The 22,735-nt window shown below is 43.1% G+C and overlaps 1 protein-coding gene across 11 annotated transcripts in view; it reads right to left on the bottom strand.

The window, feature by feature from the left end:
- Cep112 (centrosomal protein 112) overlaps nt 1-22,735 on the bottom strand; it is a 375,808-nt gene that overhangs the window by 36,457 nt on the left and 316,616 nt on the right. For all 11 annotated transcript variants that reach the window (XM_027425839.2, XM_035447391.1, XM_035447385.1 and 8 more), the window contains one exon: nt 2,167-2,256. In XM_027425839.2, coding sequence (XP_027281640.1) covers nt 2,167-2,256 — 90 coding nt within the window. The remainder of the gene's footprint in view (nt 1-2,166; nt 2,257-22,735) is intronic.

The following is a 22,735-nucleotide window of genomic DNA, read 5'->3' as shown; positions in this document are numbered from 1 at the left end:
GAGAAGCCGCAGCCCTCCGGGGAGCCCCAGAAAGTTTTCTGCTTTTCAAAAGCTTGTTTTTAATTCTTTTACCTACAAGTGTCCTGGGCAGAGGACGGGGCTCAGGTAACCTTCCGTGTCAATTAGACACATACCACTTGGACCCGCATGCCACCTCACTGCCACCTAAAAATTCATTTTCATCTGTGGCCAAATCTGCCCTGTGTTCATTTCCTTGGTTCTGTGCATTTCTCTGCCTGTAGAAGGTCAATGGGATTAGCTAATGTCACAGACATTTAGAATTCCAGGTTTACTTTCTTGCCATCATTAGTAAGCCTGTGATTTGAAACTGGCACCAGTTTGTTTCTTCTTTTCTTATACTAACTAGAAATGAACTTTAAAGTCACAATAGGAAGGTCTAGAATTCAGGGTGTGGTCTTCTGTGGCCATCTGTAAAACAAAGATGGCAATGCTGCCTTTCTATGGTCACAGAGAGGATTAAATGCTTCTTGTACACTGTCTGTCCTCTTGTAGACATTTGGTAAGTATGGGTGCTTTTTGTTTTTCACTCTGAGTATTTCCACTGTTTTCAACTGTATGACATGGATACTATATAATACACAATACAGAAATACATGCATATTTATCTGTGGAAACAGAATTATATGTGAAATAGATTCTACAGGGAACACTTCATGGCCTAGCTAGCAGTTACAGGAATCAAGTCAACACAGTAAGTTTTCACTTTTCAAGTCCCATATCTTTATATAAAACTTAACTCAGAATGGATCACATACTTGAATGTAAATCATACAGCTGTAAAACTTTCAGGGAAAAAGAAAATCTGGAACTTAGTGCCAGGACAAACGTTCTTAGCTTGACATTAAGAACATGATCCCCAAGAGGAAAAGCTGATCAACTGAACTCGGTTACAAACCTTTTGGTTGGTGAGTCTGTTAACGGAATGCCAAGACAAGCTGTAGAACGTGGGAGAAGATCTGACAGTTGCACAGAGTAGCAACTGTTAGAACCCAGCACCATTTTGTTCCACTCCCTGCTTCTCAAGGCCCTCTGTCAATATCTCCAGAGATGAACAGAGCCTCCGTGACCAGACCTGAACCCTTATGGTTTTCAAAAGTCAAAATGACCTGTCCTGAGATCCTGTAGCAAATTTTACTGACACAGCTGAGGTATCCACATCTGGCAACACTCCTGGGGGTGTGGGGGTGCTGGTGGTGCACAGTGTATTGTGACACTGAGGAAGTGGTGGCGAGACTATACCCAGTGGCCAAGGACAATGAATCACCCAGGATCTCATTAACACTCATTCTCTGCTGGTTCACTGTTAAAGCTTTCAAAGTGTCAAAATTGCCACTTGCTATAATTCATTAAAACTAAGAGTTGAGTAAAAATAAGCCTGTCATTTGAAAATAAAATAGGTCATTAGCTATTGTCATAGTCAGCTTATTTTATTAAAAGAATGGAAAGAAAGAGGTCATTAAAACTCAAAAGAAAACATGATTTAAGAAAACATGATTTATGCCTGTTTATTAAATAATGTCCATTTATTTTATGGAGCTTTATACAATCTGAAGAGAAATCAGAATATATGTTCACTTATTTTTAAATGATGGTACTGAGGATACTGTTGGCTGTCTACCCAACATATATTTCTCTGCTTCTTTGTTTTCTTTCCCTTGTGTAACTCCACTATCAGCTGGTGAGTCCTGACTGGCCATGGCTAGTTGGGGTACTCTCAGTCCTTTTGCCCTTGATTGGGTATGCTAGCAGAGCATGTGACCTGCTATAAGAAAAACGGTATAAAAGAAGGCAGTGTCTAAAGTCAGAGTCTGAAGGGTTCCTTATTCCTCAGGACAAGAGTCTAAAAACCAATGACCTTCTGCATCTAGAGAGCACAGATATGGGTGGGATATGTGGCAGTGCTGTAGCCATCTTGGAATTGCTTTGAGAATTGAGCCACAAAAGGGTTTAGAGCCACCAGAATGTCCGAGATGCAGCTCCAGACCCTTCACTATCTCTAGACTCTTGTTCTGTTTGGTAATGCTTGTCCTTGTTTCTGATGACCTAGTGGGACACTTTGTTCTCAAAGCGAGAGGATCCTAGCTGACACATTGAAGCAGACGCTGGGCTGGAGAAGGAAGGACAAACAAGCCAGGGAGGACCTACCTGTTCCTGTGCCTCTAGTTCTTTATGCTGTAACTTCTTTTCTGCACTTCGCACCTGATTACAGCGGGTTTCTAGTTCATCTTGTAAAGCCTGAAACAGTGTAAAAGAAATACAGCAACATCAGAAACTAGTGTAATAGAAAAAAATAGCTTTACCACATGAATTGGTATTGCCAAGGCCTCAGATGATGGCTTATTACTGTTGTTTGAGATTTTCAGCAATCAAGCCCAGGTTTTACATGCTAAGCACACATCATTTGTTCTTTAGGAATACTTAGAATAAAAAAACTGCAAACGCAGCTGAGTGTGGTGGCACATGACGACAAACCCAGCGGATTGCTGAGAGTTCCAGACAAGTCTAGGCTACACGGCAAGACCCTATCTCAAAATGCCAAAAAGCCAAAGAAAAGAAGTCCTAGTGAATCTTGAAATTCTCAGGCCAATGGATGGAACTACAAGAAACCATTCTGAGCGAGGTAACCCAGTCACAAAAAGACAGGCATTGTATGTACTCACTCATATGTGGATTTTAGAAATAGAGTAAAGAATTGCCAGCCTGAAGCCCAGGCTGCTGGAGAGGCTGGTAAACAAGGAGGACCCTAAGAGAGACATACATGGCCCCCTGGAGAAGGGGAAAGGGCCAAGATCTCCTGAGCAAATTGGAGCATGGGGGAGAGGGGAGAGGGAACTAGGAGAATGAGAAGGGGAGGACAGGAGGGGTGAGGAAGACATGATGGGACAGGGAGGTTGAGTTGGGGGAAAAACAGAAGAGAGCAAGATAAGAGATAATATAATAGAGGGAGACATTATAAGTTCAAAGAAAAATCAGGCACTAAGGAAATGTCTGGAGAACTACAAAGTTGATACCAACTAACAATCTAAGCAACAGAGGAGAGGCTACCTTAAATGCCCTCTCCTGATAATGAGATTGATGACTAATTCATATGCCATCTTATAGCCTTCATCCAGCAGTTGGTGGAAGTAGAAGCAGACACCCAGCTAAATCTTGAGCTGAACTGATCCAGATGCAGAGAAGGAGGACTGATGAACAAAGGGGTCCATACCAGGCTGGTGAAACCCACAGAAACAGCTGACCTGAACAAGGGAGAACTCTTGGTCCCCAGACTGATAGCTGAGAAACCAGCATGGGACTGATCCAGACTCCCTGAATGTGGGTGTCAGTGAGGAGACCTTGGAAATCTATGGGGCCTCTTGTAGTGGATCAGTACTCATGGCTACCATAGGAATGGACTTTAGGAGCTCATCCCACATGGAGGGATACTCCCTGAGCCTAGACACAAGGGGGTTGGCCTAGGCCCTATCCCAAAGAATAGGACAGATTTTAAGACCCCCTATGGAAGGCCTCACTCTCCCTGGGGAGCAGAAAGGTTATGGGATAGGTAGGGCGTTAGTTGGGGGGGGGGTAGGGAGAAGAGGAGGGAGAGGGACCTGGGATTGACATGTAAAATAATTTTCTTTCTAACAAAAAATAAAATAAAAACTTAAAAAAGAAGTCTTAATGTATAAAATAGGCAAATTAGCAAGTGTCATTTATTAGTAAAATGTGTCATATTTCCAGCATAGGACTACAACCATGTAACAAAGGATGAAGTTATTGTTAGTTAAAGCACCCTTACCAGCAAACAATGAAGTCTTAGAATATATAGATATTGTGATATCAAATTATAATTATTAATCCATCACAAACCGAAAGGAATCTCCACAGCAACTCAAATGGTAGTGTGGAATTTGAAGACCCTGTAAGATGTGGACAGAGGTGACCTTTCAGTTGCCAAGTAACTGTTAGAAGCAGATTCCAGGTCACCATGGGGAGGGTAGAAACCACAAAAGTCTTCAATTATCATCTTGTCAATTACCATTTTAAGTAAAAAGTAAATGAGAAAAGATGCAGAGTACCTGAGAATATGCCGTGCTGTGGAATAATCCTTTTGTAGACTGTGAAAACGGTTGCTCTCATTGTTAATAAAAAGATGATTGGCTGATAGCTGGGAAGGATTTTCAGGGCAGAGAGAAGGCTGGGAAGGACAGCATCTCGGGAGTTGAGAGCAGACACAGAGGGAAGCGAGATGAACATGCCCCGTTGAAAGAAGGTATAGTCATGGGGCAGAGGGTAGGTAAGAGATATTGGTTAATTTAGAATGTAAGAGTTAGCTAGTAACCAGCCTGAGCTATCAGCCAAGCATTTGTAATTAATAATAATTCTCTGAATGCTTACTTGGGAGCAGCTGTCAAGACACAGAGAAACTCCACCTACAATCCTGTATCATTATAGAAATAATACACAAAAATTACATTGAACAGAAAGCATTATGCATTATGCTGAGATTGTGATAGGGTCCTTACATGTTATGAGAAGAGAAACAAAAAGGCCCTCCTAATTCCCCATACCTACATTATATTGGTGGGTGAGCAAACACTGAGTGTAACATATTCTTGGTCAGTGCAGGAGAAAGATATAGCAGAGGAGGGGCTATTCTGGGGAAAAGATTGCCATTTTAAAACAGATGGCTCAAGATGGGTTATCTGAGCACATATTTGCAGCAGGGAAAAGTGCAGGCCACATGAACAGTCAGAAAAGCCTTCCTTCCAGGCAAAGGACACTCACTGCCGGTATGAAGGCCTTGGGGAAGCCACACAGGTTATGGTGGAGATAGATCAGAGTCGGGAAAACAAGGTATCAGGCTATGTGGAATGTCACAGGTCCACAGAGATGGGAAGCTTCTGGGGAGATAGGAAGCTGCTAGAAGGCTTTGAGCAAGCACTGTTGTAGTCACAGTCTAGACAAGGGCAAGGAAGACACTGAGAGGCTGGTCAGGACCACTAGGGTACTGGAAAAGAGTGATGGAGAATTGTATCAGGGTGGAAACAGTGAATCAAATGCTGGACTCCTGGTAGATGATGAACGTAGAGATGACAGCCCTGAAGGGTTAGATGCAGAGCATGAGAAAAAAGAGGACCTTCAAGGCATTTGCAGTTTGTGGCAGGTGTTCCGAGAGAAGCCCTGGAGCTCAGCCTGGGATTTAAATCCAAAATGCCTATGCATATCCAAGCACCACAGGTTCAGGCATAATGTCTAAGTTAGGGTTCATTAACATTCAAAGTGCAAGGCATGGTGGCATCTGCCTGTAATTATAGCATCCAGGATGCTGGGGCAAGAGGATCGTAAGTTCAAGGATGGCTTGGGAGATGTTAGTGAGATACTGTGTTAGAACCAACATTCCAGGACAGCCAGGGCTACACAGAGAAACCCTGTCTGAAAAAAACAAAACAAAGAACCCAACCAAACTAACCAAACAAACCAAAACCAAAATAGCAACAATAGACAACAACAACAAAGTAAACAAAGACAAAAATTTCAATACAAGGTCAATCTCTTACACACACACACACACACACACACACACACACACACACACACACACACACACACACAGGTAATAGTTTTTAATTTGGGGGTTGGCTCTTAGTCCTCTTTGAGCATCTAATGATGTTTATGGTTTTGTTTCTGATTTTAGGGACTGTTGGAAGCCCATTCAAAGGTAGACCTCATGCTAAGAACTTTTAACTTACAGAGTAAGATGAGCTTATATGCTTTAGGGGCTCTTTGATAGTAAACATTATAAAACTACAATCTGACCAGGTCTGGGAATGAGTTTGGAAATTTCAAATTCTTATCTCTTTTATATTGTGGTCTATTTCCAAAAAGATGGATGCCATTGTTCCTATTCTTATGAGTTATGCAGCATTCTTTTACTTGTTATAGATCTCAGTAAATGAGGTTTTACAGTATCTTTTTAAAAATAGCATGATCGTGGAGAGCAATGATCACTACTGGGGAGAGAATCCATGCACACTTTTCTTTCCAGCTCTCTGCTGCTTGCTAAATCGTCCCACTGCATTCAGTGATCGTCTGAAACCCAAATCCAATGATCCTGTCTCCCTTGGAAATTTGGAGCCACTCCCCATCACCCCTGAAATGTGGCTTGAGCTCTTCAGTGCAGCATAAAAGGGCCTTGGACTAATGGCATGGAGGAAGCACCTGTGTGTGGGCTTGTGCGTTGTGCTGGAACCATTGTTACTTACCATCAGTAACAAGCTAAGACAGGGTGGACTGACTATTTCTGTCATGATGATTCTTTGTGGCAGGTCATACTCTGTCTGTTAGGCTCTGTGTGCTAGGTTCACATGTCCATTGTGAGGCACGGTGCTGGTGTTAATGTTTCTCTAACTTCAAATTCAACACCCGGGCTGCGGTCTGTTGCCTCTTACTCCTTTGAGCCTAGTCTCTCTCCTCTTTATTCCACCCACCCTGTTCTGAAACTCAGGACAGAGCTCTGGACTCTTCAGGGTTCTTCCCCACCCAGTGTCAAGGAGTACTAATGCATATGAGTGTGTGAGGCTGCAGATGACTGCAGCTGTGGGTTCCTGGCCACTTCTGGAGGCTCGGGGCCTGGCCAGGGCAATGCCTGGCACAGGTGAGTTCCAAATCACATCTGAAGGGAACGGACTCATAAATGGTGGGGTTCTACTCCCTGAGGATGTCTGGTGGTCTAACCCGTGTTAGTTTTGTGTTTTGAATTAGAGAATCTATTCATGTCTGTATATCTTGTAGTATGCCTAGCCATCTCCGTACACACACACTTATGTAACAGTTATTACAATAAATAATATGCTGTCCCATGCCTGAAATAATAAAGTATTTTGTTTTTTATTTTTTGATTTCAATTGCAGAAAAAATATAAAGTTGGGCATCTCTCTTGTCTTAAACAAAAACCTGTTTCCTTCCTCCTGGTTGCCCACTACACCCTCCCCGCACCATGGCACCCCCCTTCCCCAGGAGGCCGCACACTCTGCATACTACCTTCTCTGTCCTTCTCCTCTGGCCTCCTATTCTCACCCTCCCACCCCTGGATCTCACTTCACCAATCACTTGCTACCTCCAAATGCCAACGCCAGGAGCTAATTTGTTTCTTTACTTTGTGACAGTATTTCACACCTACTTGAATTCGGGGGAATTCATTGTTCTGATGAAAGCAAAGGGTTAAGGAAGAAGGCTTCTTCAGATGGACAGTCAAATATGAGGAGGCCTTGAGTGGGAGCATAGTTATGGGGAAGTGGACTCAGGTGGTAGAGTGACAAATGGGGTTTGGGAGAATAGAGGGACTGCGATATCTCAAGGTTTTGACACTGAGAATTGAGGATTGGAAACAGCAAGTCAGAAGTGTTGGGACAGTGTGGTTTTAACATGCTGATTTTAAAGGGCTAGTGGGACTGTGATATTAATATTTAAACCCAACAAATTTATATGTTGAAATCCTAACACCCAAGGCAATGGTACTAGTTTGAATTCTTCAGATGTCAAACAAGGAACCTTGGGCAACCAACATGGCTATAGCCCTGTGTGCTTGTGTGCCCTACTGATTGGGATCAGCACCCCAAGAAAAGGGGCTGGTCAAAGACAGCCACCCTGGAGCCAGGAGTCACGCTCTCACCACACACCCAGTCTGCAGACTCCTCGATGCTGTAGGCCCAGCCTCTGGACTGCAGAGGGATCAATGTGTGCTGTTTATATCACTGTGGCTTACTTGGTATAGTCACAGCCCCCTGAGCTGACATGCAGCTTGCAGAGCTAGGTCTGAACAGTTTAGAGAGCTTTACAGAGCCACTAGCAGGGGCGACACTTGTCTAGGGAAATGACTAAATTGAGGAAGGTTCTAAAACCTGCCCTTTTGATGGCCACAGAGCAGGCCAGGCAGAGATGTGAAGAGGAGGCCAGAGAGCCGTGAGAATCTGAAGGGGCAGGAAGGCAGTGGTGGAGAATGAAATGAAAGTCAAATGAAAGAGCATTTCCAAGGAAGACACATGTTTCCAGGGGAGCAAAGTCAGATCTCATCTTGTCTCCAGATTCCACACAGTGAGACTATTCAGTCTACCACATTTTATCATTGTTATCATGACAGAATTCAAATTACACTTGCTTTTCAAAACCTTAAAACTTCTTCCTAGTCTAAAAATGAACAATACTATCTTCTTAGAGGTTAATCAGAGAAAGGTGTGTCTAGAAATGACTTTTATTATCTTTATAATCAGTGTAAAAAATTGTAAGTAACCAAAATATTCTACTTTCTCAATTAAAGTGTAGTGCATAAAAGGAAAATGATAGTTTCTGTTGGCAACTGTTCCCAGATTTATATTCTAAAATAATTATGTTGTTTGAATTGAAACCTCAGATCTTGACATAAAGACTGTGGGAAGATGACCACTATTCAGAATGTACAACCAGTGGGCTTTAAGTTGTGGTTTCTGTTTTGAAAAAAAAATCAGATGCGACATCACACACACACACACACACACACACTTGTTTACACACTCATATACACACACTCAAAGTTTTAGCTTATTCCAAAGAAACTGAAGAACAGAATGGCCCTTTAGGTCAAAATATGAAACCAATCCTGACTTTGAACATTTCAGCTTTTATTCTGCAAGATTGTTCCTTCTGTCTTGGTTCTGCTGTGTCAACCTGTATCATTTCTGAAAAGCCAGTTCTTTTTGCTAATTGTATCTGCTTTTGCATACTGTGCAGGTCAGTTTGGCAGAGAGCTGGGTTGTTTCAGACTTTTTGGTATTTTGTGGTAGGGAACAAAGGTCATGTTCCAGAAGAAAAAAGTAAATGACATAATATGTTCTACACACACAATGAGGGTGTTCCACACTCTAGGGGGCTAGAAGATAAGGTACCACAATGGAGGAGGCATAGCTTCTGTGTACTTTAGGCCATACTTTGCCCCTATGAGCAGACAACAAACTTACATACAATGAAATTTAGGGTTTAGTTTTTAATGGTAAGGGTCTATTTTCCATTTGAAATGTGTAAGATAATTTTTAGAGTTTGTCATAAAAGATGCAAACAGGGGGCTGGAGAGATGGCTCAGTGTTTAAGAGCACTGGGTTCAATTCCCAGCACCTACATGACACTTAAACTGTAACTTCAGTTCTAGGGGACTCAGCACCCTCATACAGACATACATGCAGGTAAATATATAACAAAATAAATATTTAAAAAGTCTATAAACATCCTTCTTTAGTTTTGATCCATTAGACAGAAATGACACTTAAGTCTCTGACTAGGGCAGAAACACTGGATACAAAGTCGGACTAAGGATGACTCTCATTTCAACTTAGTTTCCTGTTAATGATGCCCATGTTCGTTTCCACTTCAATTAAGTTATAAATGGGGCCAATAAGATCTCCTATGAGCAGGCTTTCTTTGACACATAAGTTGATACAGAAATATTTTTCTTTCTAGCACTGCTAACTTCAGGCTAAGATAAAATACAACTAAAAGTTCTAAGGTTGCACTTGGTATTCTTCTTTATTTTTATTTTACTTTTAATTAAGTGACACCTCAAACAACTGGGAAAAACAAAGAAGGCCAAGGCCTGTCACTCATGCAGGGAGACACACAACTAGTGCTACTAAAGATGACGTGACGGCAGAGTGTGCCGTTTTTACGGGGTGCTTCTACTGTTGACGGAGGCTACAACCGCTCCTGCTTTACTATCATTTTTTAACAGGCCATGTCTAGGTAAAAAGGAACAAGTCTTGGCCAGCTGAAATGCCACTCAAGATTTCTTCTGAAGGGTCACTTCATTCATAGCTAGCTATCCGGGATGAATAAATGAACCATTGAGTGGTGAGGAGTGGAGAGCACTCAACTGCAGATATACAGCAAGCAGGAGCTCCTGCAGGGGTCACTGACCCATCCATCCCCAGTGCTTGCTATCGTTTTTTTCCTATCATGGTGACATTCAGGCATTGGTCCCACACTCCTGCATTCCAAGAAACCACCTTCTAAAAACCTTTCATAACCAGTCTGCCTTGTGATATTAGTGTGAAGAAAAGGGGGTCTTAATCCAACACATCCGCTACTTTGCACATAAATCAAATTTCCTTTTAGGCAAAACCTTTAGTGTTGTTGCAATAAGCCATATGCATGAGAAACAGCATTTGAGTGTGAACTTGCTGGGCTTCTGAGTCAACATCAAAACAAAGCCATTATGGACAATGTGAAAACCAAGAAGGGTGTTTTCTTGAAAGAATAAGAAAAGTTTCATTTTCCTCCTTTCTTTCTCACATCTATTTTCAGTCCTGTAAAATTCCTAAAGGATTTCCTCTAAGAATGCACTTTCAAAAAAGCTAAGTGTTTCCTGGTCTGCACAGAGGTTCCAGGAAAAGAGATCATGTTATTCCAAGACTTTGATGATCTAAGGAAGCTGGAATCCCCCAATGCACCTCATTAATGCTCCCTGCCACACAGCCGACCATCTGACAGCCAGGCCTTCCAGTAGCTGTCTGTCTGTTTCTACTGAGGAAGTTCACAGCACATCTGCCCTCCTCTCCATCTCAGGCAGTCTGTGAACAAGTTCTTATCTCGGGTGGTAGAAAACTAGGATCAAGATTAAGACCCACAGCTCGGGAATTTTCAGGAGCATAAGGGAATTTCCTTCTCTGGCTATTGCTTTAACCACACACACAGTGAGTTCAGTCTTGCAGAACCGAGTGCAAATCATTAAAAATGTTAGATCCTTACATGCCTCCACTCTTTTGCGCAAGCCCGGGGAAGGGAGTGGACCCATTAGCCATTCATTTCAATTTTGTTTTTTACAATGTTAACCACTCACATATTCAACCTCAAATCTCCTCATTCAAGATTTTTCCATGAAACATTTCAAATCTAGATTCAAGAAAGCTTGGGTTTCTCATTAAGTTCTTCCGTCCCCTCCAAAACTTGTGTCCTGTCTCTATTGTGACTTCATCTGCTTCTCCCTCATTTTTGACTGTGCTTCATAAGGGTGACAGCTTTCTCCTCCGATCTTTAAAGTGATTTCTGAGATGCTTGGGAAATTGTTATTGACACTATAGTAGCAGTTTTGTGTTGATAATAGGAACTGGTAAACACCAAGTGAGTGCCTTTTCATTTAAAACAGTTTTGTGGTTGGGGAAATGACTCAGTGGGTAGAGGGCTTATTGGGCAAGCATGAGGACCTGACTTTGAATACCCAGAAGCCACACAAAGCCAGGTGTAGTGGCATTATTTGTGATTCCAATGCTCCTTTGGGGAGATGGGAGGTTGAGACAGGAGGATCCCAGGAAGCTCATCGGCCAGCTAGCCTATGTGTGTGGTAATGAACAGGTGATTCTACTTCAAACAAGGCTGAAGGCAGGGACTGACACAGGCCATAGCATGTGCACACACACCCACATGCAGGAACACACATACATACATTAAAAAGTAATAAATAGTGGTGTTTTCTCATCACCCAGATTGTGCCCTTAAGAGTCAACAGTGAAATCTCTTCTGGTTTTAAGATAAGAGGCATCAGTGTCTTTCCTCTCATATTCTAAGGGTCAGTCACTGCTGAGCTCCGATAGGAGCTCCCTGGCAGGCCTGTCTTCCTTGCTGCCCTGTTGTTCTATGTATTAGATGGGTGGGCTAAGAAAGAGATACCCTGGTAGTACGTTCAACCTTGGTACTCTTATTCTCGGATGGTCACATATCTTTGTTTTTGTTCTGGATGGCTGGCGTTTCCTTCCTCATATACCCCTATTATCAGCTAACTTCCTCCTCTTTAACCTGGTTCTGTTTCTAGCGATTTCTGATACTTGTTCTCTGCGAGGTGAGCTGTGATCTTTCTATTCCCAATCCAGTGCCTTTCCCACATCTCTACTGTCCAGAGTCTCTCTGTCGCCTGGACACTGTGGGGTCGCCCTCGTTCCGGACGTCCTTTGCTTTCACATTACAAAAGCTTCTGTTGCTTCTCTCCTCCCTTTCCTTTCCTCCCTTTCCTTTCCCATTTTCTTTCCTCTCCCCTCCTCTCCCCTCCCCTCCCCTCCTCTCCCCTTCCCTCCCTTCCCCTTTCCTTTCCTTTCCTTGGTGGGTATTTTCCCCATAGTGTCTTCTATCTCTACTCTTCGTCTATATAGCATCTCCTTTGGGTAACAAGTCAATCTTCTAAATTTCAGTTGGAACACACATCACTCCATCCAGGCTTCCCCGTGTCATGGACAGTGTTAACCAGGGTTGCGCCTTGTTGATTCCTAACACACAAATCCACACATACTGTCTCCCGTATGGGTACATGGTCAGTCACCTCAGCATCATTTCACACTTGCCAAGTTCAAGACCAAGCTCACGAACTTCCCCTCAACCAGTTTCATTTCACTCCCACCTCTCCTGGTGGTCTGGTTGAATGATTCCCATTCCTGAAAAGATGCCTATTGAAAACTGCAATGGTGGCTGTATGTGAGCGTGGGTCCTTACAGACATAATTAGCTGATCTTACGCTAGAAGACAGTATACTTTTTCAAAGGAAAAGACAAAAACAGTTTAAATGCTACTCTAATTATTCTTTATCAATAAAAATTCAGGAGTCAAATATTGGGGGAAGAGCCTGGAAGACTGGAGAAGTGGAGAAGCCACCAGTTCTCCCTACCTGCACTGTTCCTTCCTCCAAACCAGAGAGGTGAGTGAGTCCCTTTCTCTCCTATCTGTCTTCAGTCTCTGTGGTTAATTTTGGTTGGCTAGTGGCTAACTCTGTCTTCTGACCCCAAGCAAGCTTTATTTGTCAGGTCATGACCAAAATATCACACAACAAACAGTCCTGCTAGGTAACCCAGACAGGGCTCAAATTCATGATCTTTCTGTCTTAGTCTCCTCAGTTCTGGGGTCACAGTTATGTGCCACCCTGTTGGGTGTGGTGTGGGCCCCTAAACCAATTCAACCAAGACATGGAGGAAAGAGGTTGGCCAGAAGCTGGAGTGACACCGATCAGCCAAGAATATGAAGAACCTCTAAGCAATAGAAAAAGCTAAGGAAGGCATTCTTTTTGACAGTCTGGATTCAGAGGGAGCTGGGTCGGCCCACATCTCAGTCTCCTGGCCTCCTGGGCTCCAAGACAACAGCTTTCTCTAGGTTCAGGTTGTCTAAGCTCTGGTTGTCATGTTAGGTATAGGAGGAAAAGTCCTCCCTTGCTGTGTATGTTTTCTCCTGAAGCAATAAACACGAACACACGTACTCTCCCCACCTCCCCCCAAAATCTTGAAGCTACACTGGCCCTCACAGGGTCATCCGCCATCCGAAAGGACAGAAGAACAGGATGTTCTTATTGGCAGGTTGAGTCACATGCTTGTACCAGAATGAATCATAAAATTAGTTTCCATCTCCAGGTTGGGAACTGAGAAAGGAAGACAGATATGCTGCCTCTCCCTGAAGAGGAAAGGAAGACAGGTGTGCTGCTCCTCCCCAAAAAGGTAGAAGTGCATCTTTATGAGGACAAAACCGGAAATTTAAAGACAAGACCCAGCTCTGCCTCCCTATCATGGTCATATGAAAGAAGTGTGTGTGTGTGTGTGTGTGTGTGTGTGTGTGTGTGTGTGTGTGTGTGTGTTTTGAGGGAAACATACATAACAATGGAAGGCTTTTTTCCTCCCATGTGTATTCACTTCCTGTGGCTGCTAACACGACAAACAAAAGCATGCATACAACCCAGTTCTACTAGCAGTCATTCTGTCAATGTGAGGACCAGCAGTGGTGCACTCACTGTGAGATGATCAGGAGAACGGGCCTAGGGGAATGGTATTATTTTTATACTTATTCATTAATGTTTCTATGGCTTTGCATATATGCCATTTTGGGTCACAGAGGAAGCTGTTGCAGTGTTGGTATGGCACACACTTAGATGAAGAGACATGGTCCAGATTAGAAGGCAGGGAGCCTTAGGTGGGCTTGCTTCCCATGCGCCACATTTACACAGGGGATGCAAATCATCCACGCCAGGAAAAGGTTGTTCTTTTTTTAACCTTAGGATTCTGGGATATCTGGAGCCCATACTTATGAGGGAAGAAGTTTAAAACTTTCCATTTAAACCACTTAGAATGAGAGGATTTACAAAGATCCTGTTTAATGTTCAGCTGACACATTGTCAAAAACATTTATCATGCAACCTTTTGAAGTTTCTTCCACTCCTTTCTAGTTATTAAAGCTCAGATTGCAGTTAGTTATCAACAACAAAGCAAACACGTGACAGTGTTTTTATAGTCAACCGTTTGGTTTCTGAACTACTAAGCAGAGTTGAGTTCTTCTGATCAGAAAAATGATTAGTGACCTAGTTTTCATGCTGAAAGCACCGCCCAGCTGATTTCTAAAATCACTTTTGTATGGACCCAGAAAGAATGCCAGGGACTTGGAAATTTCTTTTCAAGTGTTTTATGATGCTCCAAATTCTGAGAATCTTCAGCTAGGAGAATGTACCACTTTAAGTCAGGGAGGAATTCTGTCAGTGCAAACCAAGAAACAGTGACCTACATTATGGAGGCCAGTTCTCTCTCTGGCAACTTAATCCCTAATGTAAATTTCTTTGGATTAAGAATACACAAAGTATATTCCAATAATACACTAAGAATACATTAAGTTCATATTTTGGATCCAAGAGGGTTAAACATTTAAAATATTTTTTGTGTATACACAATGTGCTCAACATCATACGGGAGGTACAAAGTGGGGCAAGCCCTGGTTGCATCTTTTAGGCAGCTGACATTATCATACAAGGTATGTGATAAAGACAAAAAGCAGGAGGGCACAGAAAGTGTCTGAAGCGGCCAATTGAGAACAAAAGGAACAGGAAAGAACAGAGAAAGAAGTTCAAAGACACCACAAGGAAGGAAGCAGATAAACCCAGAATGTGGAACATTCTACAGGACAACTGACCTGCTTTCTGCCAGAAGTCAATGTCATGGCTCAAAAGCAAAGAGAGGCATGCTTTAGATTAGAAAGGACATAAAAGATGAAGATCAAATGCAGTGCTTGCATCTTGCTCTTGCTCAGATTTGGATTCAGACAAGTTGCTCATAAAGCGGCAACCTGAAGCCAATGGGGATGCCTACCTATAAAACAGGCAGTAAATAAAGCCAAAGGACAGCCTAATTTTTTCAGGTGTAACAATGAGACCAGGGACTGTGAGGACCATGGTCTCTCAGAGGCATTCTGGGGTACAAAGGGCAAAATGTTATGTCTGAAGCTTCCTTCAATGTAGTTTAGCAGAAAATGAGAGTAAAAATGAAGCAAATGGGGGCTGTGAGACAGGGTCTTACTCTGTAGGCCAAACTGTCCCTAGAACTGTCTTAAGCAGCTAGCCTAAGGCTGGCCTTGACCTCACAACAATCTTTCTACCTCTGCTTCAATGAGGTCAAATCTTGGCAGCTGTTGAAGACAGGTGCTAGTCTGTCTACTTTTGGTGATGTATAGTTTTTCATAATAAAACAGAAAAAGTCCTATACACAGTAAAAAGGCATGGGGGTTTGGTATGACACCAGGAAAGTCTTCAGGAAGAGTTTTGAGGACTAGCAATAGGTGCGGAGAAGGAAGAACTGTTGCAAAGGAAATACCATTGCAAAGGTCAACAAGGGGAAAATTGGAGCTTCCTGAGCACAGATGGCGCAGTTCATGGAGCAGGGTGATTTGGAGTAGTCCTGCAGAGAGAGGCCCAGCAGGGGCCTAGTGGCCCTTCATTCAGTGAGAACAGCTTGAACATTCTGTTCTATCTGCAGCATGAGTTTTGAGCCATTTATACATAGGCTTCCTCTTTATACATCCTTTCCAAATAACCTTCAACATGCCCCTTCATGCAGCAACCTATCCTATCAGGTCTGCTCTGGTCCTTGACAGCTCTACCTGATGGATGTATGCTCTGGTTTTATTGTTAAAGGCGCACACCTTTAATCCTAGTACTCGGGAGGCAGAGGCAGGTGGATCTCTGTGAGTTCGAGGCCAGCCTGGTCTACAGAGTGAGTTCCAGGACAGGCTCCAAAGCTACACAGAGAAACCCTGTTTCGAAAAACCAAAAGATACCCTGACAAAGAGCAATACAGGAGAGGAAAGGGTTGTTCTTATGATTCCAGGTTATAGTCCATCACTGAGGGGGAAGTCGAGGCAGAAACTTAAGCAACTAGTCATATCATATCCAAAGCTAAGAGCAGAGAGAAATAAATCCATGTAGGTTTATTTGCTTGCTTGTTCAGTTAGCTTTCTTCATTTCCACTTATTTAGGGATCAGCCTAGGGGATGGTGCTGCCCAAAGTGGGCTTAGACAAGTAATAATCAAAACAATTCCTCATAAATACATTCATAGACCAACCTGATCTAGATAATTTCTCAACTGAGACCCTTTGCCCAGGTGATCCTAGGTTGTGACAAGTGGACATTTAAAAGTAACAGCACATCATCTATCCCCCCCCCCCACACTGTATTTTTCATGGGAATAGTGACATTCTTGGCAGTGAATGACTTTTCAGGTAAATTTTTCAAAACCTACTACTTTGGGAAATGAGACTTACTAAGTGAGAGTAGAGCAAATGTATACATTTATGAGTTCTAATCTGACCGTACAAGAATGATCATGAATTCTTATGCTCCTAATCACACAGCAAGAATTGTATTCACGATGAAATTATGAGGCACATTTAATGCACCTTGTGTTGATGACTTAAGATGAAAATTTGAGAATTTCTAACTGGATTAAATAAATTACTGTGTTAATAAACTAGTGTTATATATACAAGCATTGTCTCTTCAGCACTGATATTACATAATGAACAATATGTCTTTCACAAAGAAAAAGTTAAAGCTTTAACACTTTTTGAAGTAACTTTAATCATGGTTGTTAACATGCAATGTAAGAGATTCCCTGACCCTGCGGGGCATTGGTGGCGCACACCTTTAATCCTAGTACTCGGGAGGCAGAGGCAGGTGGATCTCTGTGAGTTCGAGGCCAGCCTGGTCTACAGAGTGAGTTCCAGGACAGGCTCCAAAGCTACACAGAGAAACCCTGTTTCGAAAAACCAAAAGATTCCCTGACCTGCACAAAAACTAGCTGGAATAACCCAGCACATTAATGTAGGAAAGTACATTTTTTTTTTTAAGTATTTACCTTTTGTTTTCTTGAGATGGAGCATTGTTTGGTTTGATTTTAAATTCATGATCCTCCTACCTCAGCTGGGATTCTTGTGGTCCACTACTCTTAGCTCAAAACATATTTTAAAGCAAAAATACGACTGGCTCTTAGTAGTGTTGCCAACGTTTTAAGATTGTAGTTCAAAATTTGTTCAGCCTTAACTTTTGAAAGGCTTTTCTATACTAACAAACTACTATGAAGCTAGTATGTTTTTATTTTTTATTTTTTTTAGAATTAAATGGCTCCAAACCAAACATCTAACTTAAAATATGGTGCTGTTTGTCATTGTTTTTGGGGGGATGGAGGTTTCTCTGTGGCTTTGGAGGCTGTCCTGGAACTTGCTCTTGTAGACCAGGCTGGTCTCAAACTCACAGAGATCCACCTGCCTCTGCCTCCCAAGTTCTGGGATTAAAGGCGTGCACCACCAATGCCCGGCGCTTATAACTTATAACTGACAAAACTCATTGTGGTGCCCTGAAGTAGATCTGATGTAGGAAATGTAATTTTGAGCTATCTAATTTTGAAATACACTTTGTTGTTGTATGTGTACACCCTGTGGTGCATGTGTGGGGTGAGAAGAATCGGTTCTCCTTGCAGGGATGTGGATTCGGAGGACTGAAGTTTGAGCAAGCACTCTTACTCACTAAACCATCTTGCTGGCTCCTAGTTAATTTTTTTTTTTTTTACTCTTATGTTTCCTTATCAATATACTATTAGCACGGCTTGTCAGTCCACCTTCTGAATAGCTAAGGCCATTTGGTATACCACTGGTGGATAAAATCTGTTTCTGGACTAATAGCAATTTAAAAATTTATGTTTTACTTCAGTTGATAAAATTATATGAGTTGAGTGAAACAAACAGTAACTATCAAGAAGAGAATGGAAGCTCCCTAATCTCTATATTCAGATATAATGTTATTAGTGCAACACCTTTTTTTCTCCATGTCTTTCCCCCTATGCACATGAAGCTGGCATAATGAGCCCAAGAAGTCCGAGTGTAAGCACAGAGGCCCCTCTGTGGCTCCCGCTGCTCCTTCAGTCCTGCTAGTGGAGGCAGCTCCTCTCTCGCCCCTTGGTGAAGACTCAGAAAAGTGCCTTGATTTTTCAGGTCACTCTGGCCCTTCAGTCACTTTACATTGCAAACATTGTCTGAATCCATTTAGATCATTCTCAACAGAAATGTGAATAGCTCCAAGAAGCAATTTTCTCTAAGGCCTAACATATCTAAAATATTCCAGACTGCCATTCTGTGACTTATTATTGAGGTACTTTGGGTCCCGTTTGTCTTTGACTGGGGTCTGAATTCTGCTGGGAGGCCTAAGTGTAGGCCTTAACCCAGTCTCTAATGACTAAGATTAGATTGGATGCTTGCTGTTTCCTGGCCTCACCCTCCTAGTTGTCATTTTAATATAGTTTTACTTCTTCAAGAATTTCACAATATATAGTCATCCTCTATTACTCCCCACAACTCTTCCCAGATCCACTCCTTCTCTCTTAACTCTTAAAAAGAATAATTCATTGAGTTCATTTTTTGTTGCCTGCATAGTCATGGGTGTGGTGCCATCCACTGGAATAGGCTTGACCCAGCAGGGCCCACTCCCTTAAAGAAAACTGACTTTCTGTCCCCAGCAGTCACCAGTTGTCAGTAGCTCCTCAGCTGGGGAGGAGGAGTCAGGAGCCCCTCCCTGATCCATGTTGGGATGTTGGCTGCTTGATCTTGTGCAGGTCTTGTGTGAGCAATCGTAGCTTCTGTGCGTTCCTGAGTGCAGTGGTTCTGCCATGGCCACAAGACACTCTTTCCCTCTGGTTTTTCTTAACCTCTGGCTTTTACAATTTTTCCAGCCTCTCTTCTATGATGAACCCTGAGCCTTGGGGGGTGGGGGCAGTGACACAGATGTATTTTATTCTTCTCTGGGACCTAGTCTTCAATATTTGTCTTCACCCTGCTTTCCCAGACTCCAGCAAATTGCTTCAGTTCTTTGTCAACTGCTTTTTGCCTGCTGGATGACAGTCTCTTCATTCTTCTAACCCTTCTGCAGATGAAGGCCACATATCATAGCCCTCTCCTCGGGAGATACGAGCTTCAGGATCTTGCTCCAGTGAACTACTCCATATTCTGCAGTACATGTGTCTAACTGAAACGAGAGAAGCACTGGTCATCCAGTGCATGCTCCTAGCAAGTCCTACAAGCACAACCCTTCCCAGCTCTCAGTGCTGGAAAAAAACCTTCAGGTACCTGAATCCCAGATGGGAGGCCTTGATGCTGAGCTTGGACAAAAGTACCCAGATAACAAGCTGCAGAATGCCACTCTGGAATACTTCAGTGATGTTCTGCCTCAGATTAAATTGTTCCCTGGAACCATTCACATTTCTGAGAATGATCTAGATGGATTCAGACTCTGTGTGCAATTTGAAGTGACTGAAGGACCAGAATGACCTGAAAAATCAAGGCACCTTTCTGAGTCTTTGCCAAGGGGCAAGAGAAGAGCTGCCTCCACTGGCAGGACTAAAGGAGCAGCGGGAGCCACAGAGGAGCTTCTGCGTCTCCTAAGACCTTGGCTTGGCTTCTAATGAGGACACTGACTGTTGAAACTCCCTCCCTTTTGTCTTCAGCTGCCACGAAGCTCAGATGTGATGGGCATGGCCTACTCAGCAACTTCTTTCGACTTTATGACAGACTTGTTTGCTAAAGCCCTCTTGGTTTCATATTATTGTCCCGTGTTTGTTTTACCTTGATTTTCTCACTAGCTACTTTGTAGAATCACGAGTGTCTCTACATCGGAAATGCTCACTGGAATGAGGAGAGGTAGAGTTGATGGCATTCACGCTTGGGCATTGCAGCAAGGAAGCAATGGGGCCAATGAATGCTTCATTTCTGTGGCCTCACTTGCCTTAGATGAGTAACGCTAGTCCCAGCCTTCCCAGGTCCCACCTGTCTGTGCAGCATAAGACACTCCTCCACAAACGCAGAGTGTGAATCCATAGACACTTGTGTTCAAGAACAACTGAGGACTGTGAGGGATGCAAGCCCTTGGCGTAAGGCTTGTAGTGAGCGGCATGGCCCATTCAGTATGAGGTGGAGATTTCTTTGCAACTCAAGCTGTGCTGGCTGTCCTGGCCCCACCTTCCCCTGGGTCTCTACACTTTTCTAAACCAGGAATGTTGCTTGGCTGCTCTTTCCCATCATAGGCTGGGTTCAAAGCAGCGGCCTTGCACTAAAGACTGAAAATAGGAGGATTCTGTTTGAAAATTAATTCAAGTCAAGCCATAAAACAAGAGAAAAATAAAGTCTCAAATGGATTTCTGTGATGTAATGGCGGCCAACTGCTTATAAAAACACCACGGGATGAGACAGCATGGCTTGGTGAGAAGAAGACTGGGGCGGGCACCTGGAGCCCTGCTTTCTCATCAGCAGTGAGTGTGATCACAGGCCATTTTAGCTCTACGAACTTGCTTCTGCATGTATGTCAGCGAGATGCTTGAGAAAATGACTTGCCAAGTGTCTAGCACTAAACTCAGCTGCCACATGACAGCTGTGTTTCCTAGACTGTAGAGAGAGGCTGTTTAAGCCAGTGGGGAGGCATTTCAATATGAACTGTAGTGATTACACACTAGTCTGAGTGGCTAAATTTTCATCGCTGTTCACCTCTGTTACTTATGTGACTCTGGACAATTTACTTGAAGTTTCATGGACATCTATTTGTTGGCTTGTAAGCAAGGGAATAACTACAGTGATAATGTCCTGGGTTGTCAAGGGGATTATCACAGAAAACCAGGGTGTTAACACACACAGGAGCTCACCAGGTACAGTTATTTGATCACCATAGGGCAATAGGAAGTGGTTGGCCATATTTGTAATTGGGCATTGCCTTTTTCTTTTAAGTATTTGTTACTATATTAATCATGAACAGTGCGTATTAGGTCCATCTAATTGTTTAGTATTGGACAAGTAATGACTCTTAAGACTTTTGGAAATGCATCATAGTTTTTTTTTTATCAAATCCTGGAGTCAGAAAAATTATATAGTCAGAACATTTTTCAACATAAGTTTCCATCCCTGACTTTCTGCCTCTGCCTCAGTCATGAAACTGTGCAAATGGCAACAACAACAAAAAAAGTGCCACAGGGCTAAGAGCCCATCCATAGCCTCTCCATCAAGAACAGGCTCCCCTTTGCCTCATGTACTACTGCCATTACCCACGCCTTGCTCTGCCCCATGACCTTAAGACCGTGCTCAATGAATACCCAACAACAAAGGACAGGGTGCAAGCAAAACAAGAGAAAACCACGCTGCTGTTTCCACCACAATCAAGATGCTACTGCTCAAGTTAAGTTTCAGCAGAGTCTGCTTAATGCTGTGTGCCCAGGGCCCTTCCACCTTCCTTCCTCCAACAGAGACAATGCCACCACCACCAACATGTGAGATTCTCAACACTGAGAAGCAGCTTCAGCACCACTCTGCACTCATTTAACAGGTACCAGATGTCCTCAGAACTCAACAGAGAAACATCAGAGATACTGAAAACAAGGGAAACAGGGCAAGAAATGAATGGTTCCTGCCCCCATAGGGCAATTATGACAATGCTTCCATAATTCATGAACATGACATACAGAGGCTGAAGGGTAAGGTGAAAACAAGTCCCCCCTCATCCATTTCTTTTAGGTCAGGGAGAGACTGAAGTACTCTGTACTTACGGCTCAGGTGGAAAGCATTCTGGAGAAACGATGTCCAATATTGCTTATTTCTCAGGGAGGAATAGTCTCAAGTACTTTTGAAATATAGCATATTAAAATTGTTAGCAGGAACATCATCAAACAGGACCGGGGCCTCTGCGCCACCATAGCTGTGACTGCCCTCTTCCATCCGACTGGCAAAGCCTGGACAAACATGTAATTTCTGCTGTGCTGTGGGCTTCAAAGAGGTTTTGAGCAACGAAAAAAGCCTTCTGCTTTCTCACCAGCAAATGTAAATAGTGACCAGAATAGTACTAGAAAGAGAGCTGGGCTGGACCTGTCTGGGTTCTGCTCTAATTTTTGCCTCTGCTGAGAAGATGTGAGCAAGTTTGTCCTCTGTGTGGGCGGGTGGTGAGGGCAATGCTCGTCAGCAAGGGCTGGGTGGGCGCATGGCTATGTGTAGTGCGGTATAGAATCACACTGAAGCCCGACAATCAATGCCCAAGCCACCTTTGTCAGGGTGAACAGGGGGAAAGCCGGTCATTAAACATGCCTTCCTTATTTTTAATTCACAGACACGAGGCATAAAATAATCGGGAAACACCAAGTCCTGATCATCTGAACCACACCATAATCTCTGCAAACTAATTATTTTCACTTTTCTTGTGTGTGTTTCTTCTTTCTGAGTCCAGCAACTGCATGTTTGGGTAGCATTATAGAAATGCAAGATATGAAAGCCGCAGGCTGCATGCATGCCTTTCCAGCAGATAGTGGTGGCTGAGAGTGTAGCAGCTATGCAGACAGCTAGAGCCTGCTAATAGAATTAGAATTATTACACAGTCTTCTGAAATTGTTGTTTTCATT

This window comes from Cricetulus griseus, chromosome 7 (genome assembly GCF_003668045.3).
Source record: "Cricetulus griseus strain 17A/GY chromosome 7, alternate assembly CriGri-PICRH-1.0, whole genome shotgun sequence".
NCBI lineage: Eukaryota > Metazoa > Chordata > Mammalia > Rodentia > Cricetidae > Cricetulus > Cricetulus griseus.
This window is presented reverse-complemented; position numbering and strand designations above follow the sequence as displayed.